This window comes from Pan paniscus, chromosome 11 (genome assembly GCF_029289425.2).
Source record: "Pan paniscus chromosome 11, NHGRI_mPanPan1-v2.0_pri, whole genome shotgun sequence".
NCBI classification, from domain to species: domain Eukaryota; kingdom Metazoa; phylum Chordata; class Mammalia; order Primates; family Hominidae; genus Pan; species Pan paniscus.
In genome coordinates this window covers 47,155,431-47,180,737 of record NC_073260.2, presented here as the reverse complement: position 1 = coordinate 47,180,737, position 25,307 = coordinate 47,155,431, and the positions used below count along the sequence as shown (strand labels likewise).

Below are 25,307 nucleotides of genomic sequence, written 5' to 3'. Positions count from 1 at the left end.
ATCAGAAACCTAAATGTCAAACAACGGGACAGTAATTAAATAAATTATGAAGCAGCCAGGAAGTGAGACTCCAGGGAGAAATGGGGTGGAGAGAGGCTCCCTATGCTATTGCTTCGACTTTTTACATGCGAGGGTACTTGTCACTTGCATAATTTGAAGGAACAAAGTTTCTTTGGTAGTTATCAAAAAGTACTTCAGAAGGCCAGGCACAGTGGCTTATGCCTGTAATCCTAGCACTTTGGGAGGCCGAGGCGGGCAGATCACTTGAGGTCAGGAGTTTGAGACCAACCTGGCCAACATGATGAAACCCCATTCTCTACTAAAAATACAAAAGTTAGTTGGGCATGGTGGCGGGCGCGTGTAATCCCAGCTACTCGGGAGGCTGAGACAGGAGAATCGCTTGAACCCAGGAGGTGGAGGTTGTGGTAAGGCACTACTGCACTCTAGCCTGGATGACAGAGTGAGAGACTCTGTCGAAAGAAAAGAAAGAAAAGTAAAGTAAGGGAAAAGGAAAAGGAAAGGACAGAACAGAAAAGAACAGAACTTCAGGGAAGTGAATGAAGATGATAGATGATAGGTAAAGAAATTCATTGATCTTGAAATATTTTTAAAAGAATTACAACAAATTTATGTTGATTCCAAGCACAGTGTAAAATATGGATTATTACATTTGTTATGACTATACTAATAAAAATAAATTATAGAGTCAGTATGTACTTTGAGGATTATTCATCAAAATAATGTTCTAAGTCTATCTGTACCAAAAACAGACAAATCATCTACCTTACCTCAATGATATACTTCTCCAAAGACTTGATATCTTTAAGAGCTTCTGGATCTTGATGGATAACCACAATTTCTTTCAAAGGATACTAGGAGGAAAAGGGAGGGGAAAGTTGACTCAGCAGCCAGTCCTCTAAAACTGCAGAAAAATGGAATATTAAATGTTTATTTGAATCTCAAGCTCTAGTCAGGCTGGACTAGTACTAAGTCATTCACACCCTCACTGCAGAAAAGGAAAAAGGCCATTGGTGGAAGCTCTCTATATTAAAAAAGCATTCCAAACACTTAATTAATTTAGGTCTGTGCCATGTAAAATAGAAGTAAAATTTCAAACCTTTATGGGAATAGTTTTTCGGTCTCTGATCACTCTTCCAAGTTCAATCACAGACTGCATCTGAGATACTGCACTCTCTGTTTTCTTGTCAATCAATTCTTCTCTGAGTGGTAGAGGTAGGAATATGAAAGAGTTTAGATTTAAGAGGAGAAAATTGAAGGCACTAGGCATGCATAAGCGAGGAAGAGGGTCAGGCTAGAGAAGTGTGGCTAGGCCCTCCTGGTGAAGCACTGGGGAAGGGCAGCACAGTGCCTACCACTCAGCACCCGGCACCTCCCCAAGGAGCCCCCATGGGGCACGCCCACACCCCACCTGCCACAGCTCTACAAAGGGGTTCCACACCAAGCATCCTTGCTACCGTGTACCAAAGTGGGCCCCATCCTGCAGCCTGAGGAGTTCATGTCAGCTGGGGCAGGAGGCAAGGCACAGATGGAGCTGGAGCAGGGAAATCCCTCCTCTTCCCCACATGCTTGAGCAACTCTCCCCTCCTTGGCACAGGTGAGGCTTATTTCTATTTGAGTCCTACCGAACACGGGGCAGCATGAGGTAGTGAATGCTGAGTGTGTCCTTGTCCTGAACAGAAACAGGGTCAATCAGCACCTTTAGATTCTGGTACATCAATTCAGTGAGAAAAGGTGTGTAGGGAGCCTGTATGAAGACACAGGACATCATGTCAGTTATATGCAGTCATCAACAACTGATCTCATTTATACTGAGAAACAACTAAACATGTTAGAGAATGACACAGTAATAGGCACCAAAATGAGCATGAGGTTACAAAACATGCCCTGTGAATGAGAAATGGCCTCATATCCCTGAAGCATAGCTGCAGGACTGTAGATACAAAAACCCAAAGCACCTCTAGAATTCTGAAGGATGTCTAAAATAGAAACAGGAGCACCTAATGATGTATCAGCCAAGTCAATATGCACAGAAGACTGACTGTCCCAAACCTCAGAAACCTCATCTGTAAACTGGGGAAAATACCCCCTGCTTCACAGGATGGAGGTGATGAGATCAGGCATGGAGAGCACCAGGCACAGCACCTTGTACAAAGCAGATTTTCCTTTGGTTAAGGAATAAATAGGAGCCTTATAACATATGGAGTAAAGGAAACAGGATAAAAAGAATTAAAGTTGGAGCCGTTCCACTTTTATATTATTTAACTAATATCTGAACTGATAAGAACATATATCAAACAATTACTTGCACGTTTTCCTCTCAATGCTAAGTTAAAGTATTTTTTGTGATATATATATATTTACTCAGACAGGTATTAGGTGAAGAACCTCCCCCATTACTCACAATTATGGCAATCCACATTAAGATGAGGTATGTCTTACTTTGAACTGTAGATTCTCATTCTAGAGCCAAGGGCCCTGACATATATTGTACTGCCAGAGACTGTAAGAAAGAATCTAGTATTTCTTAGTCCTTACTTAACATGTATAAGCTAACAAGATTTCTGATAAGGAACTAGAGCTATAAGGTGTTATAAAACTTCTATATCTATTTTTGGCAGAATAATACAGAATGGATATAAATGGAGGATGCTGCAGCAAGTAGGTGCCGAAGGCAGCCCATAGGCCAAAGGGTACTAGAAAGAAGCCAATCATCTTACCATAAGTCTGCAAAGAGAAAGCAGAACACTAAACAAGGTTTCTAGGGCCATGACACAATCCTCCATCCCATTTTCACCCTAATGAGTAAAAAGGAAACATAAACATTAAACTGTTAAATAAGTGATTATCATTAAAAAAATAAGTTTATTAAAAAGAGGCAATCTTCAAAGAACATGCAGCATACAGACAAGACACGAGACAGAGAAAGGAGAAAGAGCCACGACCACAGGCCATCCACGGTCGGTGCCACCAGGGTGGCCCTTCAGGGCAGTGCAGGAGGCCTGGCCAGGATGTGCACCTGCTGTCCCACTGACTATCCCCACCTGAGGCGAGCTAATAGGGAAGTAGAGCCTAACTGTAGGACCCGAAGGCTGAAGGTAGAATGGATCTACCCACAACCGACAAAAACAGTTGCTAACCAAAAACTTTAAAGTACCTTTAAATAAGATTTCTTATGTTAAAAAAGTATATAATGTGTATTAAAAAAATACCAATTCATTGTAGGAAAAACAAAGATAATGAAAAAATTTCAATCATAAGTTATCCAGAGACAACTACTGTAAGCATCTTAGCATATGTCCTTCTAGATACGTGTGTGTGAGATACATCTGCACAAAAATTAAATTACAGTTGTGTTGCAGGCTTTTATTATTAATGCCTTTTAAGACATGACTGGCCAGGCACGGTGGTTCACACCTGTAACACCAGTGCTTTGAGAGGCTGAGGCCAGTGGATCACCTGAGGTCAGGAGTTTGAGACCAGCCTGGCCAACATGGTGAAACCCTGTCTCTGCCAAAAATACAAAAATTGGCCAGGCGTGGTGGTGCACACTTGTAATCCCAGCTACTGGGGAGGTTGAGGCAGGAGAACTGCTTGAACCTGGGAGGCAAAGGTTGTAGTGAGCCAAGATCATGCCACTGCACTCCAGCCTGGGTGACAAGAGTGAAACTCCTTCTCAAAAAAAAAAAAAAAAAAAAAGACATGACTAATGGGTAGTGGGAGCCTTCATTGGGCCTGCAGTAAAGAGACCTCGCTCTCTCTATTACGCATCATTGTTATTTATGTACCTGGCTTAAGTCCTGAGACCAGGACCTATGCTCTGCTCATCCTAAACCCCCAACAGCTACAGAGGAGTTCTGTCCACAGTAAATAATATCTGACTCCCTTGTGGTAGAAGGAAGTACCCCTCTCAATATTAATGCCATATCTACCAGTATTTTTATAAAATATTTGCATGATTTTATTTTGAATTTTAAGAGGTCTGCTCAGTGTAGTCCTGTTTGTGCCTTGACATTCTCCCTCCAATATGACATGTACATAATTGTGTTGTGAAAATAATGCAAAATGACTTTTAGAACTTATAGATCCCTATTCCCTCAAATGACAAATATAGTTAAAATGCAATGTAAAAGGAAAAGAAAAACAAAGCTTCAAAAACTGAGAGCAACTGAAAATGTTCCTCTTCCTTCTGGCTATTCTCATATTTCTTCTACTTTCAAACTTCATACACTTTTTGCTTTTCCCAACAGCAGTCTGCACTTACCTTTAATCTTCTGCGGTTCATTCTAACATACCAATTGGTCAGAATATCTACAAACTTGACCAGGCGAGGCACCACAGTATAAAGCCTATAAGCTAAAAGTAAGACAAGTCAATCAGGCAGCAAGTGGGTTACTAGGCATCTGGGGTGGGGAGAGGGTTGGATACGACAAAGAAGGGGCAGCTCCTTCCATCCAAGTGCCTCCACTTACTAAGGAGAAAAGAACCAAAATGAATCAATCACATAATGACTGTTTGTTGAGGATGTGCTACATGGCAGTCAGAGTGTTTAGGGGTGCACACAAAAAAATCACCATGTGAGCCACATGCGAATTCCCATTGGTCAGTGAGAAAAGCCAAAAACTCCAGTATGTGTGGCTCAAAGTCCAAGACTGCCCACTACACAACAGTAGGAAGTGCCATTTACACGGAGCTGTGCAATTTGACAGCATCAACAATGCCCAACTTCTTTCCATTGTATTACACTGTACTTCAACTAAAAGACAAAAAGCACAATTCAGATGCTAAGAGGCACAGCATAGGCCAGTGATTCTCAAACAAAAGCAATTTTACCCCATGGGAAACATTTATCAACGTTTGGAGAAACATTTTGCTTGTCACAACTTGGAGGGTAGCACGGTGCTACTGGAATCTAATGGGTAGACCCAGAGATGCTGCTCAGTTATAAAGCACAGCACAGCCCCACCACAGAGGATGACCTGGCCCAAACTGCCCATAGTGCTGCAGTTAAGAAACTCTGGCACAGGCTATGAATAAAATAGAACTGGCCTTCTAAACATTAAAACAGTCGAGTAAAAACAGCATCAGAGGTAGTGAAGGTCTTGAGGAATTATGAGGATTTGAAACGTTCCCTGAGAAACTCAGAGATCAAGTAGGAAAGAAAGGGTGTTTAGCCAATTGTCTGAGGCAAGGCTTATTTTAAGGATTCTCATTCACCTCCCATTTAATTAATACTCTTTGTTACATAAAAACAAACACAAAAAACAAAAAGAATAAGACCGATACTTAGAAACAAATACAATTTATAATAATGAAAAGAGTCCAGGGAGTGTTAATGAGGCTTCTGGTCTAAGCTAAGAGACGAGAAGTTGCAACGGGCAGAGCTGCTCTCTGCTGCTTTTCACAAAGACCAGAACTCAGATGTCAGTGGGCTGAGCCCCAGGCCAGAGTCGTTAGCTGGTCACACTTTCTTCGACATGTGATTTCAGTAACTGAGACCTGTCTAAATGATTTCTAGGGTTCACGGCACTTTTTACCTTCCAGGAAGCTCAGGTTTTCTATGTTCTGGTTTCAACTCTGAGGGAGTAAATGAACCCAAATAGAACCCCACATACAATGGATAAACATACAACACACAGGAGCAGCAGCAGCAGCCACTACCCAGGCCACCACCACCCTGTGAGGCAGGTCCTCTCACACCCACAGTGCTCCTGAGGGAGTGGAGGACATGAAGCTGACAGGCCGGCAGAACCGGGACTTAAACACGACCCACAAAACGTGGCTGCCGATCTCCAGTTTCCAGGCAGACCAGGCTCCAGCCAGAATGCACATCTCCAGACCCAGCTTCACAGGAGGTCATGGCAGCTGGTGCCCAAATATTGAAGGGGGTCCGGGCAACAATCCCCACGTTTCCCACCCACTTGTATCACTCAGGAGGGAAAAGCAGACACAGGTGTGAGCATGTCTGGGGAGTGTGCTGGGCTCCCAGTGCTGCCCTCGCCAGGGCAGCACTCAGCCTCACACTCACTTCCATCTTCATCTGTGTCTATCTGAGCAACAGCTGGACTGTCGTGATCCTTCTACATGTTTAACAAAGTGGACAAATCCTGTAGCACTCCTTCTGTGCTAAATGGGGCAGCAGCACCTACTCCAGGGAGCAGCATGTGCCCGTATCTAGGCTAATGGTGAATCCCAGGTCTGTGGCGGCCGCTGCTCCTGCCCAACAGCAGCAGGAACCGCAGAGCCCTGTGAGGGTGGATTTGCCTTGCCCTCTTTTGCCCTCACTGTGACCCAGGGCCTCTGTCCACCCACTTTAACTGACTGTCTGAGGTGTCCTAGATTTCTCACCTGGACCTACAGTTGTGATTATCTCAAACCTTAAGGAAGCCAACATAATGTACTTTTTGAATCTCTGTAAAATTACCCAACGAACTCACTGTTGTTAGTTAATAGAAATAACAGCAAAATGTCCATTTCATTATTGCTCTTCTAACTTTTCTATTTTTTCTGGAAAAGAAGGGGACTATTTAGTAATGAAAATAGACCTAAAAATAAGTTATAAATGCATTAATAACAAGTATTATTTATTGAGTACCTATCATCTGCCAGCTACTTTATGTAAATCGTCTCTACTTAAGTCTTACAAACACTACTGGGCATTCTGCAGATAAAGAAACCGAAGGTCAAGATAGACTGAATAAGAGTGGCATCTGATGGCACAATGGGCTGATTTCAGTCAACAATAATTTCTTGTACATTTAAAAACAAGAAAAAGGGTATAACCGAGATGTTTGCAACACAAAGATATGATAAATGCTTGAGGTGATGGATATCCCATTTACCCTGATATGACTATTACACACTGTATGCCTATATAAAAATATCTCCTGTACCCCATAAATATATACATCTACTATGTACCCATAAAAAAAAAAAAGGAAATTGACGGTCAGACTTCAGGCAACTCTCTGGATTGGGAACAAGTGGTAGAGTTGGGCTCTGAACCCATGGCTATCCAGCTCTAAAGCTCTTCTGTGGAGCGTTGAGACCACGAGGACACCCTCTAAAGACAGAATTCCCCAGGGCTTTTTTTTTTTTTTTTTAAGATGGAGTTTCGCTCTTATTGCCCAGGCAGTGGTGCAATCTCAACTCACTGCAGCCTCTGCCTCCCAGGTTCAAGCAATTCTCCTGCCTCAGTCTCCTGAATAGCTGGGATTACAGGCGCCCGCCTCCATGGCCCGCTAACTTTTTTTTTTTTTTAAATATATTTTTAGTAAAGACAGGGTTTCGCCATGTTGGCCAGGCTGGTCTCGAACTCCTGACCTAAGGTGACCTGCCTGCCTTGCTCTCCCAAAATGCTGGGGATTACAGGCGTGAGCCACCACACCAGGCCAGAAGTCCCCAGGGTCTTGAAACAAAGATATCACGACAATTAACAAGCCTTAACAAAACTATATGAGAGGTAAAAGGAAACAATTATTTAATTTTCTGTATCTCTCAATATTTCCACTATTAAATATCAAAAGGGCAGTTACAAAGAGAATAGTCCTTATTCCTGGGAGGACAGATCAAGAGAGACTCACCTGCCATTTCAGTCTCAAAGAAGCCAATGAGAGACTGCATGAAGGACAGGATCCACCGGTCTGTAATGTTGGGGCTTTCTCTAACCGTGTTCTCATTGTAGAGAAATTCTATTTCTTCCTCCTAGGAAGGAACAATTAATGAAACACTGGCACACTTGGGAAGAAAGTTACTATGAGGAAATAAACTTCTTAAATCACTTAAACAAAAACAAAAAGAAAAAATCCCAGACCCTACTGGCAATGTGAATTTCTGATTTTCAGCAATATTTTCAAGATAAGCACCAACGTGGCACATTAAGTCCTCAATTAATTTATTATGTTTTTGAGTAAACTGAAGAGAGTTTAGGAAAACATTACTTCTCTGCACCAAAGAGTAATTATGAATTGAGAGATATTCTAAAATCTTGTCAGAAAAGTGTAGGGTTTAGTTACTTTAAACCTCAGGAAGGAAGGACAGTAGAACTGTCTAGGATTGAATGATTGTCCACAAACTGAAAATGAGTACTGGGAAATAATTTCCATGCTAAGGCTGTTCATTTTACCCAGAAAGTTCTATCCCACTCTTTTTGCTTTGCAAAATCCTCCTTGATCTTAAGTCCTTGCTCTACAAACAGAACTCATGTCCTGCTTTGTTTCTCTGGCAGCACCACAACCAGGCTAGCAGGGCAGTGATAATGTGACTCTTCCTCTGTGTTTAAGGCCCTGATCATGGAGTCTGTGTATTGCTGGTATATTCAGATGGGCCCTGGCTGTGGGGAGCTTTGACCCCGCCTGTATTCCTGAGTCCCACACCAGTGGAGGCCTGCAGAGTGCACCTGCCCAAGGACTGTTTGCCCTACTTGGCAGAGAACCACATGCAGGACAGGTGGCAGGCTGCAGAGAGGAGGAATGCTGGGAGCCTGGGGAAGATGACTGCCCTTCTCAATTCCTGGGGAAAGGCTACTCTGAGAGCCTCAGATGAACATGATGTGTCCTCATTAGCAGAACAACCAGAGCCCAAGGGGAGCAGAAGTAATTGACCTGCCTGCTGGAGTGGGATAACAAGAGTTCATTTTTCCAACCAGCTTTTTCAACTGCTCAAGCAGGAATAATATCTCATTTTCATTCAACAGTTATTTACTTACAAGCAATTTTACTTGTAAGGTGCTGGAGATCAGATGTGCAGTATCGGAACTCTGACCCCAAATCAGGTCTTGAAAGCCCATACAGGAACATGTTCAATGAAGGTGATGGACGCTGACAATGGTCAGTTGTGGGGCATGGAAGGTGGCTCTAGAGCAAGGGCTTCTCAGGTGAGAAAGTAACTCCTGGGCGTGGAGGTAACTGCCATTGAAGTACACTTCCACATACATCACAACTATTATATGTGACCCTAACAACCCACTGAAAACTCCATCGAGAACTGCTGTCACTCTCAGATTAGCCCAAATGCCACCCCACTGAGGGGCCTTCTCTGACCACCCATCTCAAGTGGCCAGCCCTAGCTTGCCTGTGACTCCGCCTTCACTGGGTGCTCTCTCTGAAAGTTGCTGACTCTTTACTGTATCTCCCAATTCCCACTCCACTGGTTCCATAAGGGGAGGGGTGTCTCACTCAACATGGTGTTTCTGGTACCAAGAACTGGCTGACGAAGCTGGGCGCCGTGGCTCATGCCTGTAATCCCAGCACTTTTGGGAGGCCAAGAAGGGCGGATCACCTGAGGTCTGGAGTTCAAGACCAGCCTGACCAACATGATGAAACCAAGTCTCCACTAAAAATATAAAACAATTAGCCAGGCATGGTGGTGGGTGCCTGTAATCCCAGCTACTGGGGAGGCTGAGGCAGTGCCTCAACCCAGGAGGCAGAGGTTACAGTGAGCCGAGATCGTGCTACTGCAATCCAGTCTGGGTGACAAGACTGAGACTCCACCTCAAAAAAAAAAAAAAACAACAACTGGCAACTAAACAACTATATGACATAACTCTTTTGCAGGCTAGGGCCCATGGTCTTGGCATAGCCCGGACCCTAGATACCTTCCGCACCTGCATGTATGGCCTCCCCATGGCTCTAAGTTACCCCAGCATCAGGCAGCAGAGAACAGCAGCCCTAAAGTCTCACACAGAGCTCCACCTCACAGCTTGGTGAAGGGAGCGCTGTGGAGACACAACAGGTACATGTGCAGCCCCCTACAGCCCATACCTTCTGGAGCCTCAGAACGTTCTGGATTAAGAAGCGATAGGCATTGTACCATGGGAGCAGTACATCCTTAAGGACGTCCCGCACACCCTCTTCTTTAAAGCGGAGGTTTTCTGCTCTCACCACAGGGGAGTTAATCAGATATAATCTGGAAGAGGGAGAAAAATTAGACAGAAAAGGTACTTAGACAGTAAACCAATTATTACTACTCGACATACTGAGAGAGCAAGATGAAAATCAGTCCTATTTTCTACAAAAGGGGGTAACTATGAATACTCTTTGAGTGGTCAATTTAAAACTCACAAAACTCACTCTCACTTTCTATAAGAGACCTAGCAAATTATAAAAGACGTATATAATCTGACACCAAAATATGGCACTGTATAGCACAGAAATGCATCTTATGCCACTCTCACTGCAGGACCAATGGGGTACACCAGCACTAAGAGAAAGGCTGGCCTGGTCCTCGTCAAGAGCCACTGTGTCCTTCCCACGGACACGACCTGCATCTGCTGCTTGCAGAGAGAGGGACTCACAAGGAAGAGCCTTCACAGAGCAGAGTCTTGACATCTGGTGGGCAGAGGTTAGTGATGCTGCTAAACATCCTACAAAGAACTACCACCACAAAGAATTACACAGCCCAAATGGGCAGCAGTGCCAAGGGTGAGTCTAAGAGACAGTGGAGAATTGGGGGAGAGCCTCACTAATGGCTCCTGGTCAACAGAGGTACTGTGTGAAGGTGCTGAGTCACAGGCCTGGGCACTGGTCTCATGCCTAGGACACAGGGATGCTGAACAAGATCTCTAGGTCCCTTTCAACTTGAACACTGTGTGGTTTCATGATTACAGCTACCTCAAGCAGTGGCTCAAATTTCTCCAAAAGCTTTTCAATATGAGTTTTTTTTTATCACCTCTAGCATAGATATATCTCACATGGCTCTGTAAGTACAAAATTAAAATAAATGATGAAAGAGAATTCTAATACCAACAAGACAGGGAACCTAGAAAGGAAGTAAGGCAGAGGCAATCAGCATCTAGCCTGGGGAGGACTTGGACAGCTCAACAACACCCAACACAGGTCCTCTTCCTTAAACAGACCTCTAGGTTTAAAAATGCCTTTATTATTTAGAAAACTATTTTGGGGGTTTAAAATCAACAACCATACCAACATAACATCCAAATAACAGAGATATGTTGCTAAAAACCTAAACATAAACCAAATCTAAGAATACTGATTAATAGTATAGGAGATGCTTACATAAAAAAACAATAGATACACACAAGGCAAAGCACTGGTTTGTACCTGAGGGCATCAGCACCATACTTCTGGATGATGGAAACTGGGTCTGGATAATTCTTTTTCCGTTTGCTCATTTTTTGGCCATCACTTGTAAAACAAAAGGGAGATGCCAATTAAGTAAGTCAATATCACAGATGATCTTGTTTTAAGGATACAAATCATTTGCAAACAGGAATACACAAAAGGAAATGGGAAGGAGTAACTTAGACAGAAGTTAGTGCTAATAGGCCGGGCGCGGTGGCTCACTCCTGTAATCCCAGCACTTTGGGAGGCTGAGGCAGGCAGATCACCTGAGGTCAGGAGTTCAAGACCAGCCTGGCCAAAATGGTGAAACCTGTTTCTACTAAAAATACAAAAATTAGCTGGGCGTGGGGGCGCACACTTGTAATCCCCACTACTGGGGAGGCTGAGGCAGGAGAATTGCCTGAACCTGAGAGGCAGAGATTGAAGTGAGCCAAGATCGCGCCACTACACTCCAGCCTGGGCAGCAGAGCAAGACTCTGTCTCAAAAAAGAAACAAACAAACAGTGTTAAGGTACAATGGTAAGATATTTTGTTAATATTTGCAAACTTCTTTTTGAATATCATACTAAGTCCATGAGGAAGCTTCAGGGTAGACTGAAGAAGAAAGATGTGTCAGAATATATCCCAAAGAAATGAAAACTTACATTATCATAAAAACCTATTATTAATTGTTCACAACAGCTTTATTCACAATTGCCAAACGTTAGAAGCAACCCAGATGTCCTTCAAGAGGTGGATGATCAAACAAACCATGGCATACCCATAATACAGAATGCTATTTATCCATGGAAAGGAATGAACTATTGGTATGTGCAGTCATCTAAAATCTCAATGGAATTATGTGGATTAAAAAAAAGCCAGCTGGGTGCGGTGGCTCATGTCTGTAATACTAGCACTTTGGGAGGCCGAGGCAGGTGGATCGCCTGAGCTCAGGAGCTCGAGACCAGCCTGTCAACATGGTGAAACCCTGTCTCTACCAAAAATACAAAATATTAGCTGGGTGTGGTGGTTCATGCCTGTGGTCCCAGCTACTCGGGAGGCTGAGATGGGAGAATCGCTTGAGCCCAGGAGGTGGAGGCTGCAGTGAGCCGAGATCACGCCACTACACTCCAGCCTGGGTGATAGAGTGAGACTCTGTCTCAAAAAAAAGAAAAAAAAAAGCCAATTCCCCCAAGTTAGTTACTGTATAATTCTATTTATATAACATTGTGGAAACGACAAAATTACAGAGATGGAGAAAAAACCAGTGGTTGCCAGGGATTGGGGATGACAGTGGGAAGGCAGGAGGGGAAGGCAATGCAGGAAGGGAGCCTTTGATGTTGAATTCATTCAGTAACCTGACTGTGCTGCTGGATACAGGACCCTACACACGATAGCTGTATACAGGTAAATGCGTATAAGCAAATAAGTATATGTAAAACTAGAGAAATCTGAATACGATTAGTGGGCTATATCAATATCCTGGTTGTGATATATACTGTAGTTTTGCAAAATGTGACCACTGGGGGAAACTGGGCAAAGAATTTAAGGGATCTCTATTATTTTTCACAATTGCATGCAAATCTACAATGATCTCAATACAATTTCCCCCTTTTTATTTTGAGATGGAGCCTCACTCTATTACCCAGGCTGGAGTGCAGTGGCATGATCTTGGCTCACTCCAACCTCTGCCTCCCAGGTTCAAGCGATTCTTGTGCCTCAGCCTCCCAGGTAGCTGGGGTTACAGGTGTGTGCCACTGCACCCACTAATTTTGTATTTTTAGTAGAGACGGGGGTTTTATCAAGTTGGCCAGGCTGGTCTCCAACTCCTGACCTCAGGAGATCCGCCCACCATGGCCTCCCAAATGGCTGGGATTACAAGCATGAGCCATAGCACCCAGCCCTCAATAAAATTTTCAATTAAAAAAAAAAAAAAAAAAGTAGTACACATACTACAGAGGCAGACTGCCTGGGTTCAAAATTTGCATTTACCACTCATTTGCTGTGTGTCCTCTGGCAAGTCACTTTTTCCTGTCCCTCAGATTCCTCAAAGGTCACAAAGGGATTATAGGACCCATCTCAAATGGTTCTGGGGATTAAATGAGTTAAAATGTGAAAATGCACACAGTGGGGCCTGGCAAAAAATAAGGATGCACAAAATGTAAGGTGACATCCTCTTCCTCTTCACACAGCATATAAAGTAGGATTTCTGTGTGGGTACCCAGCACAAATTCTATTTTAAAATATTTCATTTTAAAATTTTCATTTATGTTTATTTTTATTCTTAATGACTAGAGGTAATAAAGTAAAGGAAAAATGAGACTTCCTTATAATAGCAAAAAGTGGGAAATAATGCCCATTGGGAGGAAGTTTCAGATGAGGGGAAGAATGGGATCTGGTGGCAGAGTACCTCGGTCAAGCCTAGTGTGGCTGTCACTAGCTTTGATCCTGGGCACCTGTGGTCTCTAGAACCCACAGCTTCCTCATGTGTTAAAAAAAGGACAACAAAATCTACATGAAAGGACTGATGTACAGATTAAATAAGATCTATAAGCAAAAGTATTTCATAAAGTGCTAAGTTTAGTAAATGCTATTTTATTACTAGTAATATCACTAGTAGCATTATGTTACTAGCAGTAGCACAATCTGAAAGTCCTCCCCTTCCTCCTCCTCCATCAGGCTTAGCTGTCACACACTCCTTCTTGAGAAACAGTGGAGACAAAGCTCCACCTGTCACTAAAACAAAGTTGACCGCTCTCACGCACTCCTTCTTAAGAAACAGTGGTGACAAAGTTCCACCCGTCACTACAACAAAGTTGACTTACCTTGCCAGGATGAGCCCATTCACAATTACGTTCTTGAAAGGCGGTTGTCCAAAGAGGGCTGTGGCCAGCACCAGCAGGGTATAAAACCTGAAAAAAAACCCCAAACAGTTCAATAAAAATAGAAGTGAAGTCCAAGCATAAGAAAGAAACTGTATTTATTCATTGAATTTCTATTTTTGATAAGTCACACTTCTTGATAATCACTTAAAGCAATGATTCTTAATCCTGGTTACTGGAGACCAATCAAATTACTGTCTAAGATTTGAAAGAAGCATTGAAATAAACGTCTGGAGTGATTTACTGACCATTTCTCTGTTACCAGAGCTCCCAGGAAGTCTGTGTGGAGAGCCACATGGCAGCACTGGGTGGCCTCTCAGGACCACCCAGAAGCACCTAGCTGAAGATGAAGGATGGGTTTTGAATTTGGCACAAGATCATATGGAAAAGACAATTTGATGACAAAAGATGCAAAATGCACTCTCACCCAAAAGTGATAAGGCAGACTAGAAAATGCTTTTATTCTGTAAAATGTTATGTACCTCATTTATGTGCTAGCTAGCTTGTTTCCCAAATGAACTCATATCCCTGACCACTGTCCCGGGGGTGATGCTTTCCTGCCTCTCTGACCTAGTCCTGCACTCTGAGAACATCAAGGGACATGAGCTGAGGAGACCAGACCCCATAGTTAACATAAACACTGATCCAGATATCCCTCCCACTTCTAAAGGAGAGTTGGGAGGAGCCCTGGTGCCCAGGAGAGGTAGCCCACGCCTCAGGAATGGAGAAGGAGGCAGGCAGCAAGGACACGGGATCCACATGAGGACTGCTACCAGCTAACAGACTTTGCTACTCCTCAAAGGAACAAGCTCATTGGTAAGGCATCTACCCCTTTCTAAAAACAGAATTTGTGCTGGGTAGCTGTTCCTATAGATAAAAATGACTGGAATCTGAAGACAGCACATTCCTAAACATGAAGACTTGAATTCAGTGATTACCCAAAGCTGTCAAAGAGCGAAAATGACACCAAGAATTCCTTAAACACACCCCTGCAGAAACATTACTGTGAATGTATAATTAAAACCCGGGCTGGGCGCAATGGCTCACGCCTGTAATCCCAGCACTTTGGGAGGCTGAGACGGGTGGGTCACTTGAGGTCAGGAGTTCGAGACCAGCCTGGCCAACATGGTGAAACCCAGTCTCTACTAAAACTACAAAAATTAGCTGGGCATGGTGGTGCATGCCTGTAGACCCAGCTACTTGGGAGGGTGAGGCAGAAGAATTGCTTGAACCCAGGAGGCGAAGGGTGCAGTGAGCCGAGATCACACCACTGCACTCCAGCCTGGGCAGCAGAGTGCAAGATTCTGTCTCAAAAAAAAGGAAATAAAGCCTGGGCCAGCAAAGCCAATCCATGGAAAGAAAGTAATTCACCTTCTTCCAATTAAGGAACTGTTTTACATAAGGCACCAGATAAAAATCAATGCCCAAATCCTCTCTCATATGTATATTTTTTAAAAATCTGGATTTTTTTTAGAATGTTGATTTATAAGGCTAGCCTCAATATCTGAGCATATTGCCAACTATCCCTCAAATTTCTAGCACCCAAACTACTGTCTTTTATGCAAATACTCAAACATTTGAGTAAATGATCTGATGTAAGCTAAGAACACATAACTTTTTTTATCATTTTAACATCCAGTGTAACACATATATTCCAAAATGCCAGTGAGATGCCCTATTGTAGTGGGAGAGTCCTACTCAAAAGGCACTTTAATGTCCGTGCTTGGTGGTGGGGGGGAGAGGGCAGGAATGTAGCCTGTCTTATTTGCCACAATCTCTCCATCACCCAGTAGATAAATGGCAGTGACTTAGTAAAATACTCCCTAAATAAAATAAAATCAATAAAACACGTGATGAAAGAACAAGGAGGCATACCATCCTCTGGTTTGGTCGATGCCCTCGGCAATGAAATCTGCAGGAAAAGCATCCTCAAACTCCCTCTTGTTTTCAAACGGGTAATGAACCTGAGCATAGGGCATGCTGCCACTCTCAAACCAACAGTCAAACACTTCAGAGATGCGGTGCAAGGATCCCTTCCCACAGCGTGAAGGAATGGTCAGGTGGTCAACACTAACAAACAGAAAAGTAGTCATTTCTATTAACTGTAAGCATAATAGAACTTGCAGTTTAATTGCTAATAGGAAACACAAAACCCTGACAAGATATTATACACATTTGCAAACAGAAATATCCGCAATTCTCAAAGGCTTTCAGAGAGCACCATGAATCCTCCATCTGAAAGGTTATGCACCATTCGCCTCACATTTCACAAGGACAGAGGCCACAATACTGCAATATGACATGAGTCATCAGCAAAGTAATTCAGCAAGCTAGTCACTTCCACGTGTGGCTCTGTAATCTGCTAGAGACCAGGTCTTAATAGGAGAATCGTAAAACTGAAGTGAATCGAACATTTAGAAACTGACCTCTCTCTGTGGAGATCTGAGATCTTTGCTCCTGACAGTTCTTCAAGTTCCGCCACTGACCCAATGCATACCACCTGTCAAAAACAAAGTTCAATAGCAGGAGCTCCTTAGAGCCAAACAGAGCATACTGAGTTAATTTATATAGCATGCATGTTTACTTTGAGAGACTGATGATTTTCTTTTTCCTTTTTTTTTGAGATAGGGTCTCACTACCATTGCCCAGGCTGGAGTGCAGTGGCGCAATCACAGCTCACTGCAGCCTCAGCTTCCTGGGCTCAGGTGATCCTCTCACCTAAGCCTCCCAAGTACCTGGGGCTACAGGCAGGCGCCACCTCACCCAGCTAATTTTTTGTATTTTTAGTAAAGACAGGGTTTCGCCATGCTGCCCAGGCTGGTCTCAAACTCTTGGACTCGAGCTATCAGCCAGCCTCAGCCTCCCAAAGTGCTGCGATTACTGGCGTGAGCCACCCAGCCTGAGACTGATGATTTAAAGGTACATTAACACACCAATCTGGGCCGAAGGATAGTATTCGCTAATGTGGCTTCTCTCTCATGAAAGACACAGCCTACTCTTAGTCTCTGAAGAGGCCAGGGTTGACACTGCTCCTCTGTTTCCACCCCAGTATCAGAGGGAGTCCCTACCTAGAGAGAATCTTAAACATTCATAGCCATACTCTCAATGGATATTAAGGGTTTATTATGTGCAAATTGTCAAAGTAACTGGCATAAGTGAAACATCTTAGATTATTTCTCTAAGGCATTTTAGTTTCCTCCTGGCACCTGAATCTGGGTCATTAATCTAGAATCTTCCCAAGAAAAAGCTAGAGCTAAATTATAGTCATACAGTGCTTAATGGTGGGAATACATTCTGAGAAATGCATTGTTAGGGTGATTTCCTTAGGCAAACATCACAGACCTAGATGGGATGGCCTAAAACACAGCTAGGCTATATGGTGGAGCCTATTACTTCTAAGCTACAAACCTGTACAGCATGTGGCTGTACTGAATTCTGCAGGCAACTGTAACACAATGGTAAATGCTCTAGTTTTCATATGGTTTGTCCCCAGCAAACCTCAAGTTGAAATTTAATCCCCAGTGTGGCAGTATTGACAGATGGAGCCCGATGGGAGGCGTCTGGGTCACAGGGTGGATCCCTCGTGAACAGACCAATGCTCTCCTTCTGCAGTGAGTTAGTTCTCTATTAGCTCCTGTGAGAGCTGACTGTTGAAAAGAGCCTGCCCCCACCCCACCGCCCGTTTCTTCTTTTGCCATGTGATTTCTGCATACTCTGGCTCCTGTCCAGCCTTCCATCATAAGTGGATGTAGCCTGAGGTCCTCCCCAGATGCAGATGTCTAGTCTTCAACTTTCCAGTCATCCAGAATCATAAGCCAAATAAACTACTTTTCTTTATAAATTATCCAGCCTCAGGTATTCCTTTGTAGCTACACCAAACAGACTAAAACAGGAAGTATTTGAGTTTCTAAACATTACAAAACACAGAAAAGGCACAGTAACCATATGGTATCATAATCTTGTGGGACCACTGTCGTATATGCGGTCTGTCATTGACTGAATGACATTATATGGTGCATGACTATATTATGCTTGGACCCGATTAAAGCAATCAGACAAAGCCACAGGATGCTAGGATTATATCCAGGTAAAGAGCTGAGAGATGGGGCTAGCTGGGGCACTCAGAATGGAGGGATCATCTGACAAGGGCCACACCAGTAGGAACTGCTGTGCGTTCTCACCCAGGGAGCTTCTGATCCTAGTGAACACTGCTGGCCTCTTTCTCTGCCCTTCCTGTTCAGTCCTGAAAAGTCTTCTGATTCAGCTACTTCACTGTTGCCTTTCAGGTCCCTATGGGAGATTCACCAAGGTCCCCAGGGTGCTGCTGCTCGTCACTGCAACAATGCTGTCAGCTTTGGACAGAAGGCCAAACACACAGATCTATCTGTATAGTAAGTCCTCGCCTAATGTCATTGAGAGGTCCCAGTAGCTGGAACTAAGTGGCGTGCACCACCATGCCTGTCTAATTTAACAAACATTTTTGTAGAGATGGAACCTCATTATGTTGCCTAGGCTGGTCTCAAATATCTGGTCTCAAGCGATCCTCCTGCCTTGGCCTCCCTAAGTGCTGCGATTACATGTGGGAGCCATCACACCCAGCCTAAAGTCAGTTATCAAGAACCTCTGTATGACATTAAGTGAGGACATAGTATATCCACATACATCTATATATCTACACACATCCTCTTATTCATTTGATTTTAGAAGTTAAAGGTCTGTAATGCTTTGGTAAATTTCTTTTCAAGTTTTCTTTTTTCATCATCTATAAAGTCAGTTTAACCATAAGCTAATAGTATACCTTAATGTAGGGGGAAGAAAAGACATCGGGGAAACACACAAAAAAAACATTTAAAGTGTGTATTTCCCTGAGAAAACTGTATCCTTTTATTTTTACAGAGGAAAGTTTCATAAATTGTATTTAATTCAAGGAAAAAAAGTTAAAAACCCCAGAAACAGATTATCTTATGTCATGATTCTAGAAAGGAATAAAGAGGAAAAAAGATGAAATAAGAAAGGGGCAAAGAAAAAAACACCCTATTCTTTTAAACCACATTCAGATTTCATGAACAAAATGCTTTAGCAAAAATCAACACAAGGAAATACTGCCCCGCCTCACCTCCTCAAAGTCATCGCTGACCCACAGTGGGATGGGGGTGCCCCAGTATCTGTTTCTGGAAATTGTCCAGTCACGTGCATCTTTCAGCCAATTTCCAAATCGTTTTTCTCGTACCAACTCTGGGACCCTGCAATAAACAGATCACATAACCAATCACATAAAAATATGGAAAAATTCAACATGTAAATAATACCCACAGGAGCCTTTGTATAACGCTTTGTGGACCAAACACTCTGGAAACGTGGCGCTCACTGCAAAGAGAATGTCTTCTAAATGGACAGCATAGCACACACAACAGTTTATGCTGCCATCAATGACCTACATCCAATAGATTACCCCACAGCACACAGGCCTCCCATGTCCTCCTCTTCAACTGGAGTACAGCTGCCACATACCTCTAACCAGTCACCTTAGCTTTAGCCAGCCTCATCCCATACAACTCTAGTCTTCACATTATCCTCACCATAGCAGTTTTTCTGAACTCATTAAGCAAAGGCCAACAGGCCAGGGGATTGGTAGCTGCTCTAGCAGCCCTCTCTATAGTCACCTCTCTGGTCATCCTTGGTCTTGAATTTCAGGCTCTGGCAATGAGGCAAGTTCCCTAGAATCCTTCTCACTTAACTGGCTTTGCCCATGCCTGCCCTCTGACACGCAGCCTGCCTGCCCTCTGACACGCAGCCTGCCTGCCCTCTGACACGCAGCTTCCCTCCCCTCTGCATCCATCCTCTTGCATCCCTCCCACTCCCAGTACTCTTTATTCCTTGAGGTTCAGCTTTGCAGAAATCCTTTTCAAGCACAAGGCTGAGTCAGGGTAGGCTACCAGACCTCCCCTTCTTCTCTTGGGCACTGCAGTTACTGCCCTGTACTTCAAAGATCAGTTTATATGCCTGCACCCCCTCGAGGCTATCTTACTAATATTCTATATCTAGTATCTTACACATTAGGGGAACTAATTAGCTTACTAGCTCTAAAAATGAAAAGCTGTCTTTTGAGAAATCAGGACCACTCTGCTAAGAAATATTAGAAAGCTACAGTTTATAACTATTTCCTTTGCTGCCCTGAGATTCTCCCCATTCTCCTAAACTCAAATACAGTTTTCTAGAGTCTAGTTGGGTCCTTGTGAGAAGTAAGAGTGGTGATTACTTTTCAAACTTGTAGTGAAAAACATTCATCTGAAATACACAGGTTCAAGCCTTGTTTCATTTTGTACCCAGAGGCTGAAATGATACTTCTTGGGCTATCACCTGCAGGACACATATCAGCTGTGGAAAGCAAAGGCTTCTGTGCTTGGAGCTTATCCATACAGCCAAGCACAGGGTACATCATCCACTGCAGGACCGACAAGAGTAAGTACAAATGGCTTTTGCAGGTATATCTGAAAATAATGTTTACTCTGAAAATGACTATTATTGAAGGCTAGCAAACTCTGGCAGTACAGCCATATTTTTCCAAGGTCATTTCATTCCATAAATCGAATAAATGGTGGTTTATCATTTCCAATGAGTTTAAAAAGAAAAATACTCCCTTACATACTTTATCACAAGAAGGATGTTACTTCTGTTCTGTAACATTATTTGAATTATTTTGTGCTCCTAAACACACAGAAGAAAAGATAGCTATTACAATACCCAATAAAAGATGGGTTATTAAAATTACAACTTGGGGGAAGTGTAAACCATACTTACTAACCACATGACAAAAGACACTATGAAGAAACACATCTTACTGCTCACCAGTAGCACAGGTCATTGTTCCTTAGGAGCTGGTCCACCATGTTCTCCACTCGCACAAACCAGCTGGGCACTGCTTTGTAAATTAGAGGAGTGTCTGATCTGGGGAAGCAGAAACACACACATAGCTGCTCAGGCTGAGACTAGTAGGCACTACGGTAAGACTGACTTTTCATGTCTTATTGACAGCATCATCACTTACTTGGCCTTCTGCTAATATTCCTTTTTATTATAGATAAAAACATCTAAGACTTCAAAATTGGTCATATCTTTCCACAATAGTAAGAAAGGCGAAAACTAATACAAGAACAAGAGTAGAAAAAAATAGTTCTGCTAGTGACAATTATCTAAGAAACAATGTCAACTTCAACTTCAACACAGAAGAGGCAATGTGGAAACCAAACACGATGCAACTGAACATTTCATTTTCACCCATACTTTTACAGCATGGTCTTATATTAAAGGTTAAAATCATATTAAATTTTTCAATAAACTCTATTACAAAATTTTAGAGATGCTTCTCATCCTAAAAAAAATGTGGCCACAATACAAAACAGATTTGTACAGGTCTATTTTTCTCTCACAGTTCCTTAGGAAAGCAACATTTTTAGCCATTCATAAAACTCTCCTAGACCAGGCGCTGTGGCTCATGCCTGTAATCTCAGCACTTTGGGAGGACAAGGTGGGAGGATTATTTGAGCCCAGTAGTCTGAGACCAGCCTGGACAACATGGCGAAACCTCATTTCTATAAGAAATGCAAAAATGAGCCGGGTGTGATGGCACCACCTACATAGTTCCAGCTACTCCAGAAGCTAAGGTGGGAGGATTGCTTAAGCCGGGGAGGCGGAGGGTGCAGTGAGCTGTGATTGCACCACTGCATTCCAGCCTGGGCGTCAGAGTGAGACCCTATCCCAAAACAACAACAACAAAAAAACAAAAAACCCAACTCTCCTAAAAATGAAGTAAGAAGGTGGCTTCCCAAACCAACTCTAAAGGATACAAGTGAGATGAGCACCACAAATAAGATGGAATGGGCACATATAGTAAGTGTAAGCACAGACTGGAAGCTCTAGCTACAACACAGTCTTTGTTTCTTCTGACCTCCAGCAAAAAGGGTAGCTGTGAGTGAAGGTGGTGGCAACCAGAAGTCGGCCTTGTTCCTTCAAAGTCCTGATGATACTTTTGTCAGCATCCTATTAAAAAAAATTAAAATTTAGCCATTAAAACATACTATAATACTTAGGAACAATATATTACTAGAATCTGATACCTTGTTATGAATAAAAGGGACAAATAACAAATATTATTTATTATTTTTAGTCACTAACTTTAAGTAATTTTCAAGTACATTCCACAACATTTAAAGTCATAAAGTTTTTCGATCTGAAATGACAACCCCAAGGTCACAAAGGTGCTTCAGGAGGCATGCACTGGAGTTTTTCTGATCTTTCCCCATGAAATTTCAGCATGCACCCTCTAAAGATATGAGACCCTCTGAACGTAACTGATAACATCTGTCTTTACGGATTTCATGCGATGACAAAACCAAATAAAAACAACTTCCTAGAAGAATTACAATACAATTATAAATGATGATAGAGACTAATCAGAAGTAACAGACACCCTTCTATGCTATATGGATTACAGACCTTCACATACTGTCCTGCGAAATCTGTCACCTCCGTTGTGAAGCAGCCTGAAGCATCCACAGGGCAAACGGGGAGTGAGTCTTTCCGAATAATGTTAAAGTCCATACAGACCCGATAGTCCTCCTGAGAAAAGGCAAAAGAGAGGGAAGAATAAAACAGTCTATGTATGGGTGTGAGCATGAGGTAATAATAGATTCCCAAGATAATTGTTCTATATTGTAACATATACATGTCATCAACTTTGTCCTGTAAACTGAAGGTAACTCAAGACCATTCGGAGAATCAGACCCTCACAGTTGGACAGGGGTTAGGTCACCCAGTCTAGTCTTCTCAAATATTATTTCCCAGACCTCCATATGTAGCAGAGTATCCACTAAATGAGAAGATAGATGACATACATCAATTTTTTAAGTGAAAGGAATTAAGAAAGTAAAGCAATAAAGAATGGCTACTCCATAAGCAGAGCAGCCACACAGGAATGTTTTAAAACTAAATCAAATTTGATTTATAACAGCAGCACACACATCTGAAAAACCAAAAATTTCCTATTTTACAGATAGGAAAGTCAAGGTACCAAGAAGTAACTCAGCTATGAAGCAGCAATGCTAGGATTCAAAACCAAACAGCCTGGCTCCAGAGTCTATAGTCTTCATCACTGTGTTATGATGCCTAAATATAAAATTAAAGAGATTGCCTTATGTTGGTGAAACCACACTCTGGGTTGACTCCAAGACAAGCTGGAAAGCTGACATGCTTCCACCTGGATCTGTGTTCACCTCTCCCTGTGCTGAGGCTGACTGGTGTGGTGTCATGTGGGTAGACAGGAAAAGCCCCTAAGTGCAGCAATTTGAACCACTGAGTGTGGAGCAAGTAACTTTACCCAGTGCATTAAGCTAAGAGCAGCATTCCTGAATGCATCCAGAACCAGTGATGTTCAACAGGATGACGCACAAGTGCACAGACTCTGCGGAGATCAAACACTACCCTTGCCTGGTGAAGACAAGTGCAACGGAAGGCCTCTCAGAAAATGTTTACCAAGGCTGGGTGCAGTGGCTCACGCCTGTAACCCCAGCACTTTGGGAGGCCAAGGCGGTCAGATCACCTGAGGTCAGAAGTTTGAGACCAGCCTGGCCAACATGGTGAAACCCTGTCTCTACTAAATTTACAAAAAATAAGCCAGGCATGGTGGCAGGTGTCTATAATCCCAGCTACTTGGCAGGCTGAGGCAGGAGAATCGCTTGAACCTGGGAGGCAGAGGTTGCCGTGAGCCAAGATTGCACCATTGCACTACAGCCTGGGCAACAGAGGGAGACTCTGTCTCAAACGAACAAACAAAAAAAAATTTACCAAATAGTGTTAAAGGCTATAGTTTAAAGAATGAATCTTCTATAACATTAACATGCACAGCATTGAGAATAGATATATGAGATATAACTCTAGAGTTAATGACAAACACCCACATTTAAAAAAGAAAACCTCAGGAGGCTGAGGCAGGAGAATCGCTTGAACCCAGGAGACGGAGATTGCAGTGAGCCGAGATCCTGCCACTGCACTCCAGCCTGGGTGACAGAGTGAGACTCCCATCTCAAAAAAAAAAAAAAAAAAAAAAAAAAACCCTACACTACAATTCAAAACCAAGAAGTTACCTTTTTATTATCTACTAACAGTGGGGTAACCATACCAGTTAATTGACTCTAAAATGATTATGAACAATATTTGACTAGTTCCTAAAACTCTTAAGTAGTATTATCAAGAATGCTTCCTTCCATCAAAATGGACCAGGTATTAGGTGATTATTAAGGAATTGCTGACTTTATTGGATATTTATACTGAAAATAAAAGTCCTTATCAGTCAGAGATGCAGCTAGAATTACTTAGACACGAAAGACATGAGGATGAGGATTTGCTTTTAAATCCTCCAGCCAAAATAAAAAAGTGTGCTACTGTACAGAGGAAGAAAATGAGAGATTGCCAAAACATTGAGAGTTAATGCAGCTGGATGATGTGAAAAAAAGAATGTATTATCATATTTTCTTCTGTGTACGTTTCAAGATTTCCATAATAAAAATTCAAGTGATGGTTACACTAAACGCCCAGATTTTACTACTATACAACATATCAATGTAAAAAAATTGCACCCGTACCCTCTACATCTATAAAAGTAAAAAATCCCAGAGATTAAGCATGAAAGCAAAATGGCAGATGAGGGCAGACTACTGCCACTGCCTTTTAGAACAAAGTCACATTTCCAATCCCTCTCACTGACAAAACGATCAAGCCTAGAGGAATGTGTATGTAGGTGCTACACCGTGCTACACCATGCTACAGAGGAGGCAAAAGAAGTCCAGATAGGCCAGGCAACTTACCCAGGAACTGCCCGTTAGTGGCAGTGCCATAATTTAAGGTGAGAGGTGGTTTACTGTAAAGCATGTGCCTTTATGTTATTCTGTTTTTATTCATACACAAATTACATAAAAAGGAATGTGTTTTTAGAAAAATTATTCTAGTCAAAATATAAAATTAACTGTAGAGTACTGTTTTGAGGGGAGAGGTCAGATTCCCCCTTCTGAACATTTAATTAAGAACACAGCAGAGGTGATGGGAATGGTCTGTATCTTGGTGGCTGAGGCACCTGCACGTCTCTAGATACCTGTCAAAACTCACGGAACTACACACCAAAAAGAGTTTACTGGATTTGGCCCACTCTTTCCAGAAATCAGCTTAGGATGAAAGGGAATTGCAGATGCAAATTTTACAAGCCATCTTGCAGGCAGTGAGCCAGAAAAGAGGCCAACCTGGTAACCCAACATGATGAGACACAGGACTCCGCATCTATGAAAAGTGGCTACCG

The 25,307-nt window shown here is 42.7% G+C and overlaps 1 protein-coding gene across 2 annotated transcripts in view; it reads right to left on the bottom strand.

Moving 5' to 3' along the window:
- Window positions 1-25,307, bottom strand: part of IARS1 (isoleucyl-tRNA synthetase 1) — an 83,530-nt gene that overhangs the window by 38,840 nt on the left and 19,383 nt on the right. For both annotated transcript variants that reach the window (XM_003807832.5, XM_003807833.5), the window contains exons 11-25: window positions 22,457-22,579; window positions 21,909-22,000; window positions 20,810-20,908; window positions 19,077-19,203; window positions 16,387-16,460; window positions 15,836-16,030; window positions 13,904-13,990; window positions 11,079-11,162; window positions 9,780-9,924; window positions 7,602-7,722; window positions 4,283-4,374; window positions 2,739-2,816; window positions 1,644-1,765; window positions 1,118-1,220; window positions 789-872 (exon numbers count right to left, since the gene is read on the bottom strand). In XM_003807832.5, the coding sequence (XP_003807880.1) occupies window positions 789-872; window positions 1,118-1,220; window positions 1,644-1,765; window positions 2,739-2,816; window positions 4,283-4,374; window positions 7,602-7,722; window positions 9,780-9,924; window positions 11,079-11,162; window positions 13,904-13,990; window positions 15,836-16,030; window positions 16,387-16,460; window positions 19,077-19,203; window positions 20,810-20,908; window positions 21,909-22,000; window positions 22,457-22,579 (1,626 nt within the window). The remainder of the gene's footprint in view (window positions 1-788; window positions 873-1,117; window positions 1,221-1,643; window positions 1,766-2,738; window positions 2,817-4,282; window positions 4,375-7,601; window positions 7,723-9,779; window positions 9,925-11,078; window positions 11,163-13,903; window positions 13,991-15,835; window positions 16,031-16,386; window positions 16,461-19,076; window positions 19,204-20,809; window positions 20,909-21,908; window positions 22,001-22,456; window positions 22,580-25,307) is intronic.